Raw genomic sequence first — 19,542 nt, 5'->3', positions numbered from 1 at the left:
GACCTTTGTGTAACAAACGCCACCGACACTCGTTTGTAAATCACAAAAGTACTTTTTAAAGCTGAAGCAGTCTTTAGTAAATCTGGCTCTTTGTCTACAGCAGGGGCCTCGAGGGCCGGGGTCCTGCAGGTTTTAGTTCTCAGCCTGGGTCAGCACACCAGAGTCACATGATCAGTTCATTACCAGCCTCTAGAGACGAGGTTAACTGAGCTGTGTTGGATCGAGGACACGTCTGAAACCTGCAGGACACCCTCGAGGCCTGCAGTTGGACACCCCCTTGTGTTTGTCTGTGTGACTCTCTATCATTGATTCTGAGTGAAAAGCAGGGACGCTGATTGTTTACTGGAGAGCAAACAGAATGAAGCTCATATACAAGATCGGGGTAAACAAATCCAACAGCTGTGAGGTTCAGCCGGGTGAGGGTCAGAGCAGCAGAGCAGACGTCATGTACACCACACCTTTGAGTTTAGAACAGAAACACCTCCAGACGAGCGCACCGATCGTATCGTCACGCTTTCAGAACCATCCCAGTGTGGCTGCTACGGGAACCAAACAAACGCAGACGAGCTGGAAATATTTAACTCGGTGAAACGTTTCCTCGAACGTGTCGCGAAAGCCTGTCAGCTCTGCCGAAGCCTCCAACACTCAGAGAGGGAGGAGCTTACTGTCGCTGTCTGAGGCGCGACTCGTTTCACTTTTATACAAAGAACAAAACGCAGAACCAGGAGAAACTCAGACACAGGTCAGTGCTGAAAGCAGGTTATCACTGCTCATTCAAGCTTTCCTTGTACTGAAGGAAGGAAGCAGCGGGCGTCCGAGGCACCTGATGTCCCAGTGTTGGTTTGTGGATCATCACAATTCATGTTTGTCGAGGTTTCAAGTGCACAGTCACTAGGGCTGCCACAAACGATTATTTTGATAGTCGACTAGTCACCGATTATTTTTGCGATTAGTCGACTAATCAGATCATCATCCATACAGCTTATTGCACCAGCAGCATCTGCTCTTATATAACTATCATTAGCTTACAGCTTTAAGTGTTTAAGGTCTGTGCTAACTAAAAATAAAGACAAGATGATAGTTTATTAAATTTTAATGAAATGTGCAGATTGTTTCGGTGAAGTTTAATAAACTCCTTGCTATCTAAAATATAACAGGACACCGGAGTAAATTCTCGAGAATCTCACACTTCTGATAATCAGCTGTCTGCTTGACGTTTATTCAGCTGTGTAAAAACTATAACTTTAATCTCAGCCAAACCGATTTATTCAGGAACAATAACATTTTAAGTTATCTAAGTGACTTATATATGTTTAACCTGAGTAGTGAAAGACGGCGGTGGGTTTGAAGCCGGGAGTCCGGTGTTCTCACGGCTCTAGTGAGCCTTGCCCCGGCTCGCTATGAGCTAGTGGGTAACAGACGTCTCCGAAAATGTCGGAGCGCTTTTGAAAATATGTGGTGTCCTGATAAACTGAGCAGATATTTGAGGTTTACACAGCTACATTCTCGCCTGAAAATATGTTAAACGTTTATTTTGTGACCCAGAAAGAATAATAAGAGTAACATTAAAACTAACTAGCTGCCGCCATTGTTGGAAACTGGGCTGGGCCGCGCTATGAATTCTGGGACAGAGCTACTTCTTCTTCTTCTTCAGGGTTTAACGGCAGCTGGCATCCTTGTACATGCAGTGCTGCCATCTTCTGTTTCAGTCCGTTATTACACTCTTAAATCCTACTACTCATTCCTGCGTCTTTTGTGATCTTACAAAGCTTCAAACGAGCGTCGACTATTAAATTAGTCGTCGACGATTCTGATAGTCGACGTAATCGTGACTAGTCGACTAATCGTGGCAGCCCTAACAGTCACACTGCTGTGATGTCATAGTTGTGCAACTGCTTACGTCCACTCAGAAAAAAATTTTAAAAAATTGGGCGCTCAAGGTCCGAGTCGGGGTCAGGGTTGGAAGTTCGGTGGGTGGGGGGTGATGATGCAAAACTATGACATCACTACAGCGTGATATCCAACATTACGATGACGATCCAGGCACCCTCGCGTACACGGGGACATCAGTAACTCTCCGTCTGAGCACGCTCAGTTACAGCGATGACATAAAACGGTGGAGTTACCGATGATGTTCTGGGCGTTTTAAAATTTCATTTTTCTAGATTTGACTGAAAAACTGTCACCGATACGTGACTCCCATCACGTCTGCCGACGGGCTGATGTCATCGGTGATCAGCTGATAACTCATGAATCCGCGGCTCTCTGGGCTGTGACGCGTTCAGCCCTGAGGTTTCTTCGCTCCGGTGTCGTCACAGGTCCGATTCCCTGACAAACCGCAGGCACGCTGATAAACTCGAACGGCGCGCGCTGTTGGGCTACTCTTCAGCCTTTGGCATGCGTCGCCCGATGATGCAGGACCATTAAAACTCAAAACCCACATATACGTAAACTCAAAACAGATGTTGGAGTGCACTTGGTGAATTGGCCGTTTGTTCTCTGTTGCAGCGAAGAACAGTGAGTCACAGGCTCCTCACAGATTACTGAGCCTGAGTTTCTCAGCAGACGCAGCAGAAAGAGCAGCAGAAGCCTAACAGCAGACCATCGGCACATTTACGACCTCGTGTACAGCCACACATACGTCTGTCGGACATGCAGGTTTACGGAGCTCGACGTGTTTCTGACAGGCAGGATTTGCATCACACAGATTAAACACACACGATGCAGATTTCACACAAAGAAACAGCAAATTTACAGCGAATCAGAGCAGGAGCTGTTTCTGCAGCGGGACAGAAGCGAGTCAGGCTGTGGCGTGCAGACACGCTGCTCCACAGCAGCCGTGCTGGACGTCCCAGCAGCGCAGGTGAATTCATGCTGCAAGCTTCACAGGAGGGAGGGGCGCAACGTCGCCGCCATCCTGACCGCACGGCATGAAGCCAGTGTTTCCCCCACTCATGTCCAGGTTTCACAGTACATGTGGTTGTTAATGCTCAGATCAGCTGATCTGAAGAACGCACACTGAGTCGGGATCTGAGTTTGTGATCCGGCTTCAGTAAACCTAACGACGTTCACCCTTGAGGGCCAACGGAGGAACTGTGACGAGTGCACGTGAAACAGGCGGAGTCCATCCTTCGGTTTGTGTTAGAGGTGGGGGGGGGGGGGCAGCTGTGGAGGAAACACTGGTGACTCATGCAGAAAGGGTCACGGGAGGCAAGCGCAGCTGCGAGGGGGCTGCAGTCACGGCATGCACGGTGGCAGCAGAAAGGTGGATGAAGGGTGGGCGTAGCACACTGTGGGGGAAACATGACACCTGCAAAGTCTGCAGTCATGCCACAAGAACATGCTCGCAGATAACACGTCACATGACGGAGACTTTGCCAGGCTTTATGGAGTGTTTGTTTTTCAGGAAGGGGGGAGGGGGTGGAGGCATTTACAGCTGGAGAAGAGAAGGAGGAGGAGTGGTGCTGCGAGCAGAAGGAAAAGGTGGAAGAGGAAGTAGGTCACTTACAGTTGCTCAAGAGAGACAAGCCCCTTAAATGCTTGTCTGTCAATTGATTGGATTTCATTCTTGTACAAATAGCTGGAAGGAGAGATAATCAGCATCATTAGTAACACACACACACACACACACACACACACACACACACACACACACAGAAAGGATAAACGTTTGCTGTCTGTAGAAGTATTCAGACGTGTCTCGGGGGCGGAGCCCGTCCTGCTTCACATGGACAGGTGTGGTCAGCAGGTGAGTGTTTGGGGCAGCAAACGGTTCAAGCTTCAGGTGAGACGATCTCTGCGAGCACCGCCCGGCAACGCGAGCTTTCTTAAACTCTCTGAGATGTTTTACGACACGGTTGATCCTGATCCTAAACATCTACTACTGCAGAGGTGGGGGGTGTGGCCTGTGTGCGTGTAACGGGAACAAAGTGACAGATGAGCGTTGATGACAGCATTACAACTTTTCACCTGAAAACTTAAAAACATGAACTTTTTACAGGCAGGGGAAGTGGAGCTGTGCTGGTTCTCACAGCTCTCAGGTCTCCTGTTCCTGTGCTGCACGACCTTTGACATGTGCATGTTTTTTCTCCGTGGCACATGTGAAAGAAATGCGACAAAAAATAAGAGCTAATGACTGCCTGACCTTTCACCTCCCTCCTCAGTCCACTCGTGACGAGCTGTTCTTTGCACGTCTGCCTGACTCACGGTGTCGGTCGGGCTTCACGCCACCGCTCGGCAGTGACGTCTCCCCGAGCTGCGTTCATTGGACTTTGTTGTTGTAGTGATCGTTTTCATGGAAATGAAGCAGAACCACAGCCCGGCTGCTCCCTTTAGCTCGACAGCTGAGTTTATCACAGTAATAAAATCAGGAAGAATTTTTTCTCCCGCAGGAAAACCTTCAATCTTCACTGGAATTTACGGGAGGATTCATGGGAACGCCATCTCAGCCCATAATCTCGGTGAGGACTTCGTCAGAACTCCGATCTGCTTTCTGTCCCAATCAGAGCTGCTCACGCCCACACAGGGGGGAGGGGCCAGGGGGAGGGGCCAGAGGAGGACAGAAGGGAGGATACAGAGGGGAGGACACAGTGTGGAGGACACAGAAGAAAGGACACAGAGAGGAGGACACAGAGAGGAAGACACAGTGTGGAGGACACAGAGAGGAGGACACAGAGGGGAGGACACAGAGAGGAAGACACAGTGTGGAGGACAGAGGGGAGGACACAGTGTGGAGGACACAGAAGAAAGGACACAGAGGGGAGGACACAGAGAGGAGGACACAGAGAGGAAGACACAGTGTGGAGGACACAGAGGGGAGGACACAGAGAGGAAGACACAGTGTGGAGGACACAGAGAGGAGGACACAGTGTGGAGGACAGAGGGGAGGACACAGAGAGGAAGACACAGTGTGGAGGACACAGAGGGGAGGACACAGAGGGGAGGACACAGAGAGGAAGACACAGTGTGGAGGACAGAGGGGAGGACCAGTAGCCTGTCAGACTCACAGTCCTGGTTATGCTAACAGCTAATGAGCACGTGTTACATCGCTGTGTAACGACCGCTGGCAGTGCGGCGGCGGTGGGAGCGTGCGCGGTTGCCTCATGAGTTTAATAGCACAACATGATTGTGGGGAAGAATGAGGGCCCACCCTGCTGCCCCCCCTCTGTTCTCTGCACTCAGCTTTGCTCTGCTGCACGAAGCAGTAAAACGCCTCCTAAACACTAAAGTGGACAACACACTACCTCCCCCTCCAAGCACCTCGCTACCTACTGACACAGCCAACTATCGAGGTGCGCACCAACCTCTACAGTCATCATCATCATCAGCATGAGCTCCTCTATGAAAGCACAGGTTTTGGCAGTTTGCAGGTCTTGCTGTGTTAACTCACAATCCTCTCAGGAGTGGACGTCCCATAAAAATTCACCCTGAGGTCAGACCTCAGACTCTCTCTAAAACAACATGGCAGCGTAGGGTTGCACGACCTGAAGAAGAGCGGCCCAAAGCCCGCCCACAGTGATGACACAGACCGATCACTGCAGGTTACTGCTGCTGAAGGAGGAGCTACAAGCTGCTGAGTCGGGACCGGACTCCACAGGTTCTCCAAAGGTTCTCCACATATGCATAATAAAGAAAACAAAATGAAGCACTAAAGAGAGAGCTTACAGGACGGAGCTGAAGAAGGACTAAATAAAGAGGAGTGCTGGGGGGAGGTGCTGTACGGTTGTAAGGAAGTGAAGAGGTGAGAAGAGTGTGTGTGAGTGTGTGTGTGTGGGGGGGGGGGGGGGGGGCATCTTCAAAGGGTCAGTTCTTCACCTCCACTGTGCTTTAAAGTGAGCTCTGTAATCAAAGCAGCTGAGGATTTCATTACAACATGAAAGTGTGTGTCTGTGTATGTGAGCGTTTGTGAGTGTGAGCGCGTGTGTGAGTGTTTGTGTGTGTGTGAGCGTGTGTCTGTGTGTGTGTGAGTGTTTGTGTGTGTGAGCGTGTGTCTGTGTGTGTGTGTGTGTGTGAGCGTGTGTGTCTGTGTGTGTGTGTGTGTGTGAGCGTGTGTCTGTGTGTGTGTGTGTGTGTGAGCGTGTGTCTGTGTGTGTGTGTGTGTGTGTGGAGGGGGGCATGTATTTCAGGAATGTGTATGTTTGCTCTCTGGCTTACTGAGTAGAAACGGCTGTGGGGTGGGGTGTGGGGGATCAGGGACGTTTGGTTTCTACATGTTTCAGGTCACTTGGGCTCCATCATCTCCATGACTAAAGAGCGGTCAGCGGGGCTGATCTGGGATCAGAGCAGGGGAACTAAAGATGGCGTTAAGTTTCCGATGTTTGGCGCTGACAGTCGAGTTGAGCTCTCGGCTGCAAGCTCAGCTGAGGCCGCGGGATGATCGCGCGCGTGACTCACAAAGCCAAGCCCGAGGCTTCACACGCCTGCAGGTCACCGCGTCCAGACACATAAGTACAGAGGATCAGACAAAAGGAGGCCTTTCATTCGCACAATTTCCGCAACGCAGCCTCAGCCGTCCACGGCTTCTGAAGCGCCCGGCGAGGCTTGTTCCAGCACGAGCGCCTTTCTGCTGACTGAGCGAAAAGCTTCTGAGAACAGTCTGACACAGCAAACACAGGAAGTGACGGCTGAACTCACAGATATTTGAGGTTTTCCAGGTCTTCGAACGCCCCCCTGGGGATCCTCCGGATGTGATTGTTGTTGAGAAGGCTGAGGGGAAACAAACAAACTGCTTCAGTGTCAGTGCCTGTACTGTGTTAGCTTAGCAAAGAGCCGCAGCAGGTCAGAGGTGCAAAGCGAGCTCAGGTGAGACGTTCAATTCCTCGAGCCGACCTGCACGCGTGCGAAAGCAGCAGAACGAGGCATGACTGTCAGCATGAACCTTTCAGCTCCGTCGTCACGCTGAGCTCGTGCGTCTGGCTGGAGAACACTTACAGGGTGTTGAGGTTCTTTAGTCGCCTGAAGGAACCCGGCTGTAAATCCTTGATTTTGTTGAACCTCAGGTCTCTGAAAATAGAAGAAAGCATGTTCATAATCAGGAACACGAGCCGAGCATAACATTTATTTATCCATTCAGACCAGTTTGTTCTGGGAGATTTCTATTAAAAAGACAAGACTGGACCATAAAACATCTAAACAGCACATTTTGCACATTTCTGTTGCGCCGTCTTCGTTTAGTTTTTTTGCCATTTTTGCAGGTTATGTAGTCCCGTGTTGACTGTCTGTCATATGTAGCACCACGGTCTCACTGTACACCTGCACATGGCTGAATGACAATAAAGCCACTTGACTTGAGTTCAGACAGACAGGAAACCTGCTGATGTCCACGAGTTCAAGACTCGGCTGTCAGTGCCAGCAGAGGCTTTTTAACCAAGTATGACGTGGACATTTTTACTTATTTAAGTTGTCAGATTACTTTTGAGCCCCTGAGATGAAGGAACTGTTAAACATGTGATCCTCACATTTGTAAACAAATGAATTAAAGCTGAATCTGAGCTGTTTCATTCAAATTCACTGAGACAGAACCAAGTCTGTCCAAGTGTTTATGGACCTGAGTGTAAACGTCTGTTAATTCATGTGCATAGCACGAAACTGATCCAGAAATTACATAATATCACTCATTTCATTTATTTGTGTGTCATTTATTTTTCTTTTTATGCATCTGTGTAAAATAAGTTAATAAATACAGAAACAAATAAAATGGAAATAATTATTTCCTGCTTTATTAATTATTATTATTATTAATTATTTTGTCTGCTTGGACTTTATTCATTAATTTATTTCACTGAATAATTGAATAAATAATAATGCACTGGCATGAATAAAGATCAATAATAATAACGACCTTTATCTTTGTTTTAAATGCTGCTTTTAATAATGAGTTTTGCCAAATGACGATCAGAGAAAATGCAGGAGGAAAATCAATCGATCAATAAAAAGCTAAATGAATAAGCAGCACTTCTATGAAGGCTCAAAATCAGCAAACCTATGAATGCAAAGCTGTGCTTCATTAATAAAACATGCAGGAGAGCAGGATGTAAGTACTGGATAAAAGCTGAACAGGGACCATAAAGTCCAGCGCAGAGCCGCCACGCTCTCATCCTGAGGCATGTCTGGGCGTCTTACTCATGTGGCAGGAATGCTCTTATCGAGCTTTAATCACGAGGACCGATTTAAAGCACATCAGCCCCAAAGATAACAAGCAGAAGGCTTCGTAATGAGCTCAGGCACTAATCAGCCTTAATAAGAGCGAGCGTGCCGTCGGTGCGACGAGCTGAAAACACGCCGCTCCTCCAGCTTGGTGAAATCTGAACGTTGTGTCTTTGGCTCTGAGACATCTGAGCCGTGATGTTCTTTCAGCGCCACAGAGACACGAGCGTCAGGACGGATCCACGAGGCCGAATCGTCACGGAGCTGAGAGTCGAGACAGGAAAATATCAACGCTCCTCCTCCTCTAGAAGAACTCCTCCCCCGGCAGAGCTCCCAGCATTCTTCGTATCCGCCGACCTGGCAGAGGAAGTCATCTGGGTCATTCAGACCCAAACTGACAGACATCCGGCTGCTGAGAGCCCGACAGCCCCCCCAACTCTAAAGACTCATCCTATGAAATCCAAAAACTTGAAAATCCAAAAGCTTACACCTGAAATCTGATCAGTTCCACTGAAGAAATCTACACAGGGTGCATTCTGGGTAAACTGAAGGCTCCTGTCAGCATTCCTGTTCACAAATTCCTTCGTGCCAATATTTAAAGGACCCGCTCCAGAGAGCTGGGACCGGGCCGGGTGCAGGACCTCCCGTCTTTAACTGAACTACACCTGACTGTTTGCAGCATCCTCCATCTCTGCTGTTTAATGAGGGCTGAGCGCTGCTTTACATCCTACCAGGGCAGACATGAGGAAATATACCACGTCTAATAATCCCAGAAATTATTCTTTTATAGTTAATGTGTGAATATTAGACCATCACCTCTAGTCTAATCAAACACCTGCTGCTGTTGTGCTGTGATGCATGTGAGAGTAAATGTAACGGAGACTTGAGGACAGGCATAGTCTCAAACCAAAGGTTTGCTCTGCAGCTCAAAGACAGAGCCATGAGGGTCCACGAGGAAAGAGCAGGTACGGTACCCACAGAGCGCTCTGTCCAGACACGCCGAGGCCGTCGCGCCTACACCGCCCCCAGCTGTGAGGACGAGGAGGAGGGGGGGCTACGTGCTGGATCAGGCAGCTCTCCTTATAATGAACTTCTGTTAGGAGGTCTGAAAAGCCCATATCATACATGCGACCCCGCCCTCAGAGCTGCCGATGGCTGTGAGGTCGTTAACTGGACCGGATTTAACGCGTCCTGCTCGGTGGCTGTGTTATTCTGGCTCAGTGCGAGTGTGTGCCGCTTTCATGGCTGGCATGACTGCGGCTCTTTGTGGAGAAGGCTAAATAAGGTCAGCAGAGCTTTGTCTGCGGGTGTGTTTAAAGCATCAGCTGTCGAGGCTCAGCTGACCAGAATGTCCTGGAAGGACGGGAGGCGGTGAAATCAGCCCCGAGGCCCCGACAAGCGCTCCAATGCAGCGGGAGGAGACAGACTGAAAGCTGGCTGTCCTACAGCTGGATCGTGTGTTTGTGTCAGAGCTCGTTCTGTCTGCAGATCTGTTAATGAAACCCTCGTGAGCGCCAAAGCCCGACGCTGCCCATCCATCATAACCACAACCACGTCTAATCCCCGCTCGGAGAGAGGAGGCAGCTTTGCAACGTGCACGTCGACGCTGCTTCTGCAAGCACGAAAGCAAAAACCTCAATTGTCTCAACACAATCAAACAGGATGTAATAACTCGCCCGAGGAGCACGGCGGTCTCTGGAGCCGCTCGATAGTTTAGAAAGAGGAGAAACCGGAGAAAAGCAGGGGAGGCGAGTGAGTCAGTCCATAAAGGGGGAAATTACAGTGCGGAGCACGCTCAGTAAACAGTGTTTGTAGACATGCACGTCCACGCAGCGCTGCAGGCCGGCCCAAAATCCACACGCAGCATTTTAATGCTATTTGTGGCAGAGCTGATTTAATGAGTCAGATAACAGCCATTACGGTCCCACGCCTCGAGGAACCGGCAGACAGCAAGGCTAACTCCCACACAACAGCAAGTCTGAGAACGGCGTCCCAGGTCACAGATAAAGGGAAATGAACAACAATGGGAGCAAAGGCAGGGAGGCGTGGAAAAAGATCGGCATTTCCCACACAGAGGCTCACTCAGACACTCAGGTACACAAACACAAGTGCAGGGAGGCAAATCCTGATCTCATCCACTGCTGAACTTCTAAGTTTGCTCCCATCAAACGACCTGAAACACTCAAACAGATCCATGTATGCTACACTGCACACAGCCTGTCCCCTCACATCACACCAACTCTGAGGGAACGACTAACGAGCAAAACAGCAGGAACGAGGCAGAAACACCGACTCGGCCAATCACTGCAGCTGATATGTTCATCCAGCCACCCGTCCTCTGACAAGTCTCTGAAAGTCGCTCCTCTGACCCTGACCATCGTCGGCTCTGCTCGGTTCATTCTGAGCGCGCTCAGTAATCCGAGGAGATGCTGGGATGACCTCCAGCAGGTCTGTGGTGACCCTGGATGGGTTGGTATGGAAACCGAGCCAGTTTCATGGACTAATCAGAATTTTTCTTTGAGATTTGTGAATCATTTCCACGATAATGCGACTCACAGTTCTCTGCCACAGTAACAGGAAGTCATTGTGTTTGCTGTGATCCGTTTGACATGTAAACAGTCAAAGACACGCAGGAAGTGAAGCACGGTGTTCCTGCGAAGAAAGGAAATCAGTTCACAGCTTCACAAAGACCACGAACACATGAGACCAGGGCCTGCAGCAGGTGGAGGTCTGGCACTGCAGCCAGGTGAAGCCGCTGAGCCACACAGGTGAGTAAATGTGAGCCTCCGACGTTCTCGCCCGTCTGGCTGCACATCAGCTGCAGGAGCAGAAGCCGAGCGGTGTGAACGGGGCCGACGTGGCCGGCGTCCAGATCACAAACACGAGGCAAAGCCAATTATCATGCAGGACTTGGTGGGCACACAAACCCAGACAAAAGCAACCGGTCCTGTGTGAAAGTGCGGCGTCTGCCCCGCAGCTGCTGCACGCACCTGTAATCTGACCCCAGATCAGGTCACTCAAGGAACCTGCAGCTCGTCTGGCACCGACTCGCAGACCTGCTGGCTTTTTATTTTCTGTTCGCCTCTTTAAAGCTCTGACGCTGAGCTGGGAGGATTTCAGGTTTCTATGAATGTGGCGTGAGCCGGACGGCGAGCGGAGCTGGCTGCCTCCCAGCTCCTCCAGCATCTGAGGGCCACGTGTGCGCCTCACCATGCTCGACGGGCTCTTCGGCTTTGCATGCCGAGCTGCCAGCGGCTGCCGGGCCTGTACGAATCACAGAGTTAAACGAGTACATAACGGCCCCCATGATTTTAAATACCTGAAAGAATCACTGCAGCCTTCAGACTCCAGTCACAAAAACAAGAATGTGACCTGTCACAACATGTGAGCTGCCATGTTTGGCATGTTGGTTTGTGTAGTTACAAAAAGATGTAATGTGATTACAGTTACAGCTCCCTGCAGAGAACTAAAGCTGGGAGTAAAACACATCCTTCAGCCTGACGAGGCGTCTGTGCACACGTGCACTGACCGACACGCTCCCCACACAATCCACAATCAGCCTGCGTGTTCCAAAACAGCCAATCACAGACGTGCACCATACGGACCCACTGATGAATCGCGTGGCTGCAGGTGGGGGCCCAGCGGAGAGCCCGGCTGTGCAAATGTTTGTTCAAATTAACCAAAAATCCAGTAAAAACAAACTCCAATAATAACAGGAAGTTCAAAACTGCTTTCTAAGTTTAAGGGCGGAGTCCTGCAGCGCGGTGAGAGGCGAGGTTAAACCCTCAGCGACTGCAGGTTTGTGCCCCGACACGAGACCCAAGGAGTTGGTTTGTATCTCGGCCGGTCGGCCTGAGCGAGCAAAGCTGTGGGGATTTCTGGCTCTGCATTCCACTGTGCTGCCGACACCGAGCCCCACAAACCCTGACTACAGCACATTCCAGCGGCCGCGCTGCTGCCCGTCACGCAGGCAGATATCGGGCCGTTTGGGGAGAGGACACTACCAGTGTCTCAGCCCCGTGACACGAATGCACGCCGAGCTGACTCACAGCGCACATCCCTGTGTGAGCCACTAATACCGAAAACAACCAGTTTATACCCCATGTTGGCAAAACAGGACCATTCGTCCCACTGCTGCAAATCCCTGAGAAGATGTGCAGAGACCGTGAGTCTCAAACAGGCGTCCACAGAGGACACAGCTGACAAATACACACAAACCTCCATGTGTGGAGGCCCGAGAGCCAAACAGGAACGCTGCGGGCACAAAACCAGGACGGTCTTTGTGTCGTGACCCAGATTCAACAAGACATTTCACACAGAGATCATCTTTCCTCTTCATAAAGGAAATCAGCACTTTGTATTTATCTCAGTTATCTTTGTCTAATATTAACATTTAAATGTGACAAGTATGCAAAAAACAGCGCTGCACGCTCTGACGTGGCTGTGACATCATCGAATCAGGCGGGCCTAAACAAACAAAGTCAGCTCTGCCTGATATTTACATGACATCATCAACTTCAGCTTCTGTGACTCTAACATCATCATCCTCCAGCTGAGCCCACACCTTCACACCAAGCAGACCAATCGGTGCTGGGAGGAGCTCGTGGAGAGCGACATCATCTCTAACAGTCACTCACATAAACACGTGAACAGCACGTGTGCTGTTTCGACTTTAATCACAAATATCTGAACAGAGCTGTAATACCAAGGTAGTAAAGGTTTAGCAGGACAGACACGGGCTGACGTGAAGCATCATCTCCCACCTCTGTGATATTATCACTTTAAATTCCTCCCACGGCACGCCGCCAGCTGGACTCGGGGGCCGTTCCTGTGGAGCCACAGACGGAGGTCAGAAAGAATCTGCAGCAGCTGCGAGCTCGTCCTGAAACCACCTCACAGCTCACGGTAGAAACTGTGAAAGAGTTTCAGATGAAGGGCTCGTCGCCTCACACGCAGCGGTGACGATGACCGGTGCTGAGCATTGAAGATGCATTTACACCTCGACCAGCAGGCGCGACTTCCTGCTGAGATCAGCGCTTGAACAGGCCTTTCATCTGTGGCCACACACATCCTCCTCCATCCTCCTCTGGGGTATGTGGGCAGCGCCGCCGCCGAGGGCTGACGGGCAGGGAACGGCTAATTCTGGCACGCCTGGCTGAGTTGCCCCCTTTGTCCTGGATGAAGCTATTTATAGTGCGGCGTATGACGTGCCCGCTTAAAGACAAAGGGGCCACATGTTTGGGACGGACAGATGTGGAGCTGTGTGTTCTCCCGCTGAGCCGAGCCGCTACGACATGCTGACCAGCGCATGCCGGAGAATTTCCGTCCTTTCATGGCAGAGGAAGAAAAACATGAACAACAAAAAGTTCCAAAGACAATCAGAGAAGGAAGGGGAGGTCACTGAGACGCACTACGCCACGGCGAGGACGCTGTGGGCGTGAGGGCCTCGGTTTGGGAGAGGTCAGCTGACCCAGGCTGGGAGTCGGTGCTGACGAGGCCCGCCACAGGGTCAGAGCTCACTGTGGAGAAACGAGCCAACACGAGGAAGGGCAGCAGCGCTGCCGCTCACAATCGTCTTCATCTTTCTTTTACTCATCCTCGCCGCTCTAACGTGTCTCTGAAACGCCACGAGGCGCCGCACGCAGACGCAGCATCGTGACAGCATCAGTGGTTCTCCTCCAAACACGCCAAAGCGAGCAGATCCAGATGTGTGAGGCGAGGCTTCCGTTTTAAAAGCAGAGGGAGAGTTTGCGCCCCCTCGCTCGCTGAAACTCTCTCAAGTCTTTGTCTCTCCGCCCTCTCCATCCTTCTTCTGTGGTTTCTTCTCCTCGGACGCTCCATCAGATGTTGTGCTCCTTGCTGAGGCTGTAAGACAGTCGTGCTTGATGCAGAGATTCTGAGACCACCTGTTTCCTGATGCCCGGTCACAATGGCCGTCAGAGCGTGGAAAAACGTCCGTGCTCCCGATGTGCAGTCTGCTTCCAGCGTGGCTCTTCTTCTCCACACTCGGGCTGAGGGACGGCTGTCCTCAACCGAACAGCGAGGAGCTGCTCGGTATGGCAAAACGTCTGATTCAGGTGCATGCAGAGACCATGATTATAAACAAATAAATAAACAATCAATAAACAATAAACAAGGAAGAACTGAACTCTCACAGAACAGCTGGGCAGGGAACAGCTGGGCAGGGAACAGCTGGGGAGGGAACGCCCCCCCAGAGGACTTTTTAGCCCAATACTCTGACCCAAACCTTCCTACCCGGCCTGAAGGTCGGGCTCAGCGTCAGATACGAGCTCAGGCCTCAACAAAGCCCAGAATGAAAGCACAGCAGAATAATCACATCTATAACTCACATATTTACATTTTCAATAAAAAACTGAAGCAAAGATCTTTGACGTCACAGCTAGAAAACGACCACACCCACCCGGACATCAGCTGACCCCCACCCTCACTGTGTTTATCTTTCTCATATTTATTTTATATTTACAGTGAACAAAGCGTCAGAGCTGTTCTACTCAGAAAAACTATAAATCACATAACTGCAGTTTTTGGAAACGTCGCTGGGACAAATATGAAGAACACAAACGGTGCGAGACCCCTGATTGGCTCCGGTGTACAAATGCAAACACACAAGAAGCAAAAAGCAACACCAGGATCTGCTGATGTGTCCCTAAAACACCAGCTGGGACAGTTTAGGGGGACACAAGCCCCAGAATCTAACTTCAGCTTCATACCAGCTTGGTTGGACCTCTTTCAAAGACCTGCAGGCTTCCTGTGACCTCACAGATCGACTTTTAAGGTGGATCCATCGGATTCCTCCTGAGCTCAGCCTGCGGTGTCCTGAAAGATTTCCTCTTCTCCAGCTCGGAGACCCTAAAAGCGCCTCTCCTGCACTCTCTGATCCCCAGAACCTGCAGCAGCACGGCTCGGTGTGCACACGTCCCCCTCCACCCTCACTAACACTAACTCGGACCGTGTCTCGGGCCTCCCCCTCCGCAGGCTTGCGGATCGAGCCGCTCTCCGCCGGGAGAAAGTACTCACAGGATGGTGGTCTGCGGAGAGACCGCCGGCACCGTCTCCAGGTTCAGATGCATACATCTCACCGTGGTCCGGAAACACAGGCAGCGGCTCGGACAGCACAGGCCGAACCGCCGAACCGCGCAGAGCAGCAGCAGAGAGGAGAGCAGCGCAGCCCGCAGCGCCATTTCTAACCGAGCAGAGCCGAGCGACCAGCTGCCCCCTCACACACACAGACACACACTCAGAGAGGAGGAGGAGAGGCAGCACACACATACACGCAGGCTGGAAGCTCGCAGCCCGGCTGTCCTTCTCTGAGCGGAGCTCCTGAAACAATGAAACTTCAGTTTCCTTTCTGAAGTTTCACCGACCAATGATTCTGAGCAGGACAAAGCTGCAGTTTCTCTGCCCACCGGCAGGGGCAGCAGGGAGTCCGCCCCGTGCACTCGCATGTTAGAACTTCACAGCAGAAACAAACATGTTTACAGCCGGATACACACACAGTCCTCCCGCTTTCTTCTAAAGGAGATCATATGCAGCAGTACCATCGCTCAGCGAGCTCACGGCTCCAACATCCCTGCAACTTCTGTTGTAGCAACTTTTATATTGTAGCAACTTTTATGTTCCAGCAACTTTTATATTGTAGTAACTTTTTAAACCAACACTGTGTGCACGAAAAGACTTCAGCATGTGGAGACAGTCATTCATAATCATAACTGTATTTGTACAACATGCACACACAGAGCTGCAGAGGAAACACGAACAACAAGGCAGCAGGTCAGGTGTTGTCTACACTTCTCTGCTGCTGATCTTCTGGACAAAAGTCTCCACTCAGGTCTCATCAGTCCAAAGGATGTTGTTCTGGTGCAGCTTTGCAAACCCAGGCTGTGCTGCCATGTTCTTATTAAAGGAAAAGGCGTTCTCCTGCAGGGTCAGTTTTTCTCATTGTGCTGTCATGAACTTTGACCTTTAACCTGCTGACTGAGGCCTGTAGAGTCAGACGGGCTCTCAGGGTTTTTCTTCCTGGTTTGAACTGGGACGTCCACTCCCGAGGCTGAAATGATGATGATGGTAAAGGAACATTTTATTTTATGATATTAATTATAGTTATGATTGAAAATAAGGCGTTGAATCTGTCCACAGTTAGTGGACACCCGCTCTGTCAACCACAAACGACACATTCATGTCATTTCCATTATTTCTATTCATCTTTGTGTTATCGGCACAGTGAAGCAGCCACAGGTTAAACGTTTGGCTTTGTTGACATCTGCTGGAAAATTCACGAATTACAGCACATACCAGCAAGTAATGACGTCACTATCTTCAGTTATTATTACGGGTGTTTTAAATGTGTTTTTATTGAGCTAATATTAATTATTTTCTGATTTCCACTCATAAATCCGCTCTTCCAAATTATGCATGTTCATATTAAACGTGACTAAAGTTCCTAATAATGAGCTCAGTGTCTGTGCAGTGATCTCTGTGCTCCTACAGCCGAACAGCTTTATTACTTTTCTTTCTAATCAGTGTTTTTTCTGTTCCGTTTTTATTAGTTTCAGTTTTACTGTCCTTCATTCTTCGTTTCTTATTTAGTGGCAACTCAAACAAAATTCCACAGTAAGAAGACGACGTGGAGGGTCCTTCAGGACCTTAAAGCCTGCGACTGAGGGCGTACTTCCCCTGTAATTAAAACGTCAACTTATTTCATCTGAAATGACAGTATAATTATATTTACCAACAAATACTTTAACAAGTGTGCACTAGAAAAAGGAGGTATAGTTCAGGTTTGTACAGGAAACAAAGAAATACTGTGATTTAAGTGTATAAGTAATTTTATGTAGTACTATCTTTTCTGTGGTTTCCAGCCAAGGAGACACAAATTATAGTGTAAGTAATTTTACTGCTTTGCGTCTCCTTACCTGTAAAATACCCAGAAGTTAGACAAGGTTCAGATGCTTCATAATAAGCCCCGTGATGAAAAAAGTACAGCATACATATGATATGTTGTTGTTTTTTTGGTTAAATTACCAGGAAATTACAGAGTACCTAAAACCTGTTACAGAAGAATTTGTGTCTCTTTTCCTGTAAAACACCTGAAGTTAAGGGTAACTTAGAATTGCTCATGCACCTCGTAAATGTACCTACAGTATCATTTTTTCCTTGACTCGTCCCATCATGCCTTCTGTCTGCCCACTTTTTAACTAAACCCAGAGTTTGGCTAAAACATGACCAATCATTATTTCCACAGTTTGGTTACAAGCACAGTGTCGCCACCAGCTCCAACCTGGCCAAGGAGCTGGAGAAGAACTCCCAGACCAGCTTCACTTACAGCAGCAACAAACCGCAGGGCCGTCGCTCCCAGAGTTCAGAGACTCGGAGACACGAGCCATGAAGGATGTGGCGGCACGACTTCACAGCAACATCAGACCTTTATTTCTAGAAAATCGATAGCTTGTGTTTGAATTTCCTCTTTTTTGTTTCAAAAGTTTCCTTTGCTTTTTATTTCCTGGAAGTGAAACGCCTCGGTTTAGTTCCAGTCCAGTTTCAGTCTCTAGAATAACCTCGCAGCAGGAGCATGGTTTCTCCGGGCTCCGTGAACTTCCCATCAAACATTAAAACAAACGTGTCTGTGAGTCCAGAAACACTGATCAGGTTTCAACTGCAAAGATGAAACACTGAAGACAGCTGAGTTCCACATCAGACTTCTGATCCTTTCTGCTAACATGTTTATCTCCAGTAAAGAAGCCCCACCAGCCTGACAATCACACTTTATGTTTCTGAGGGGCAGCCAGTCTTATCCAGTCCGAACTGTCAGGTGGAGCTATTAGCCTGCAGCTAATGTGAAACAATGAAACTCAATTTACTGTGACAGTTTGAAACAGCCCTCACTGTCAGCTGCAGGCTGACAGGAGCACAGGAGCCAAATTATCCATCCACCCATCTCCACTTATCCAGGGTCAAGTCTTTGGGAAGCAGATGAAGCGCAGAAGCCCAGACCTCCCTCTCCCAACCAAACTTATCAGGGGGAACAGTCAGGTGTCTGTCCTGGGTCGACCCCGGGTCCTCCTCCTGGTGGGTCACACCAGAACACCTGACCCAACTCAGCTGGCTCCTCAGCAGGTAAGTAGTAATAAAAGGCAAAATTACTGCATGAATGATTCACCTGGATACGTGATGGTCAAAAAACAACAACAAAAAAAAAGAGATAGTTTCCTAAAAGTATGTCTAACAGTAATAACTGTCATGTGATCATGCTACCTCAAACTATCAAATCAAGGTCCTAAAGTAGCCCGTAGTATGGATATCATCCATCCATCACTTCTTCTGCCCCAGCTCAGAGTCATGGGGGCCTGTCTTAGCTATCATAGGGCAACAGGTGAGGTACACCCCAGACAGGTGGGTGTGGCCAGCAGCTGAAATTTAGCAATAAATCAATGCAATATTTACACATTACAGTGTAGTAAAAAGGGGACTGTTCAAAAACAAACATACATATTACTAAACAAATGTTAAAATTCAAAGATAAACGTTATGATTATTTACGCTAAATAATAATATTAATCCATTTTATTTATAGCACCTTTAAGACCCTCAAGGTCACCTTACAATAGCACAGAACAGTAGAAACAGTACAATATAAAAATACATAAATAAAATTTAGACATAAGATAAATAAGAAAAAAAAACAAGCATGAAAGTTAGGGTAGGTAAAAAATGGAGATTCATGAGGTAGAGCATAAAGTATAAAATAATAGAGTAAACACTATATTTAGCTGGTTGGACTGCCCCCTCAGAGGAGGGGTCGCCTTATCTTAATGACCTTGTAGTACCATATCACCCTATTGGAGCACTTCGCTCTCACACTGCAGGCCTACTTGTTGTTCCTAGAGTATTTAAAAGTAGAATGGGAGGCAGAGCCTTCAGTTTTCAGGCCCCTCTTCTGTGGAACCAGCTTCCAGTTTGTACTGGAAATACGTTTGAACTAGCTGCGATGCTACAGGCTCAGGCTGCTGGGGACTTCCCATGATGCACCTGTCTCACATCTTTTCACTGTGGTTACACACCAAAGCAGACGTCTGCTTCTGTCGGAAGTCACTTCCTGTTAAAAGGGAGTTCTTCTTTCCCACTGTTGCCAAGTGCTGCTCAGATTGTTGGGGTCATCTCACAAGATAAAGCATTCTCAGACGATAGCTGATATGAGCCGGTGTTATATCAATAAAACACAGCTGAAATAAACCTGAACAACGAAGCCGACAGTGAGTCGGTCCACACAGACTCCCATGTTAAAACTTAAACACATTGCTTTGGTACCTACAGATAATTTCCACTTCATAACACCTGTATGGGGGGGAGACTGTTATAACCTACCTGTTTGCATTATTA

The 19,542-nt window shown here is 49.0% G+C and overlaps 1 protein-coding gene across 3 annotated transcripts in view; it reads right to left on the bottom strand.

Annotated features, from left to right (window-relative positions):
* pxdn (peroxidasin) overlaps positions 1-15,493 on the bottom strand; it is a 35,445-nt gene extending 19,952 nt beyond the window's left edge. For 2 of the 3 annotated variants that reach the window (XR_013094456.1, XM_004569947.6), the window contains exons 1-4: positions 15,184-15,493; positions 6,931-7,002; positions 6,634-6,705; positions 3,509-3,580 (exon numbers count right to left, since the gene is read on the bottom strand). Coding sequence is in view for 2 of the 3 variants with exons in the window: in XM_004569947.6 (XP_004570004.1) it covers positions 3,509-3,580; positions 6,634-6,705; positions 6,931-7,002; positions 15,184-15,347 (380 nt within the window). In the remaining variant the exon portion in view is untranslated. The remainder of the gene's footprint in view (positions 1-3,508; positions 3,581-6,633; positions 6,706-6,930; positions 7,003-15,183) is intronic. The other variant, XM_076877247.1, reaches the window with a different exon arrangement.
* Between the last annotated feature and the right edge of the window lie 4,049 nt (positions 15,494-19,542).

The sequence above is a fragment of the Maylandia zebra genome, linkage group LG19 (genome assembly GCF_041146795.1).
Source record: "Maylandia zebra isolate NMK-2024a linkage group LG19, Mzebra_GT3a, whole genome shotgun sequence".
NCBI lineage: Eukaryota > Metazoa > Chordata > Actinopteri > Cichliformes > Cichlidae > Maylandia > Maylandia zebra.
This window is presented reverse-complemented; position numbering and strand designations above follow the sequence as displayed.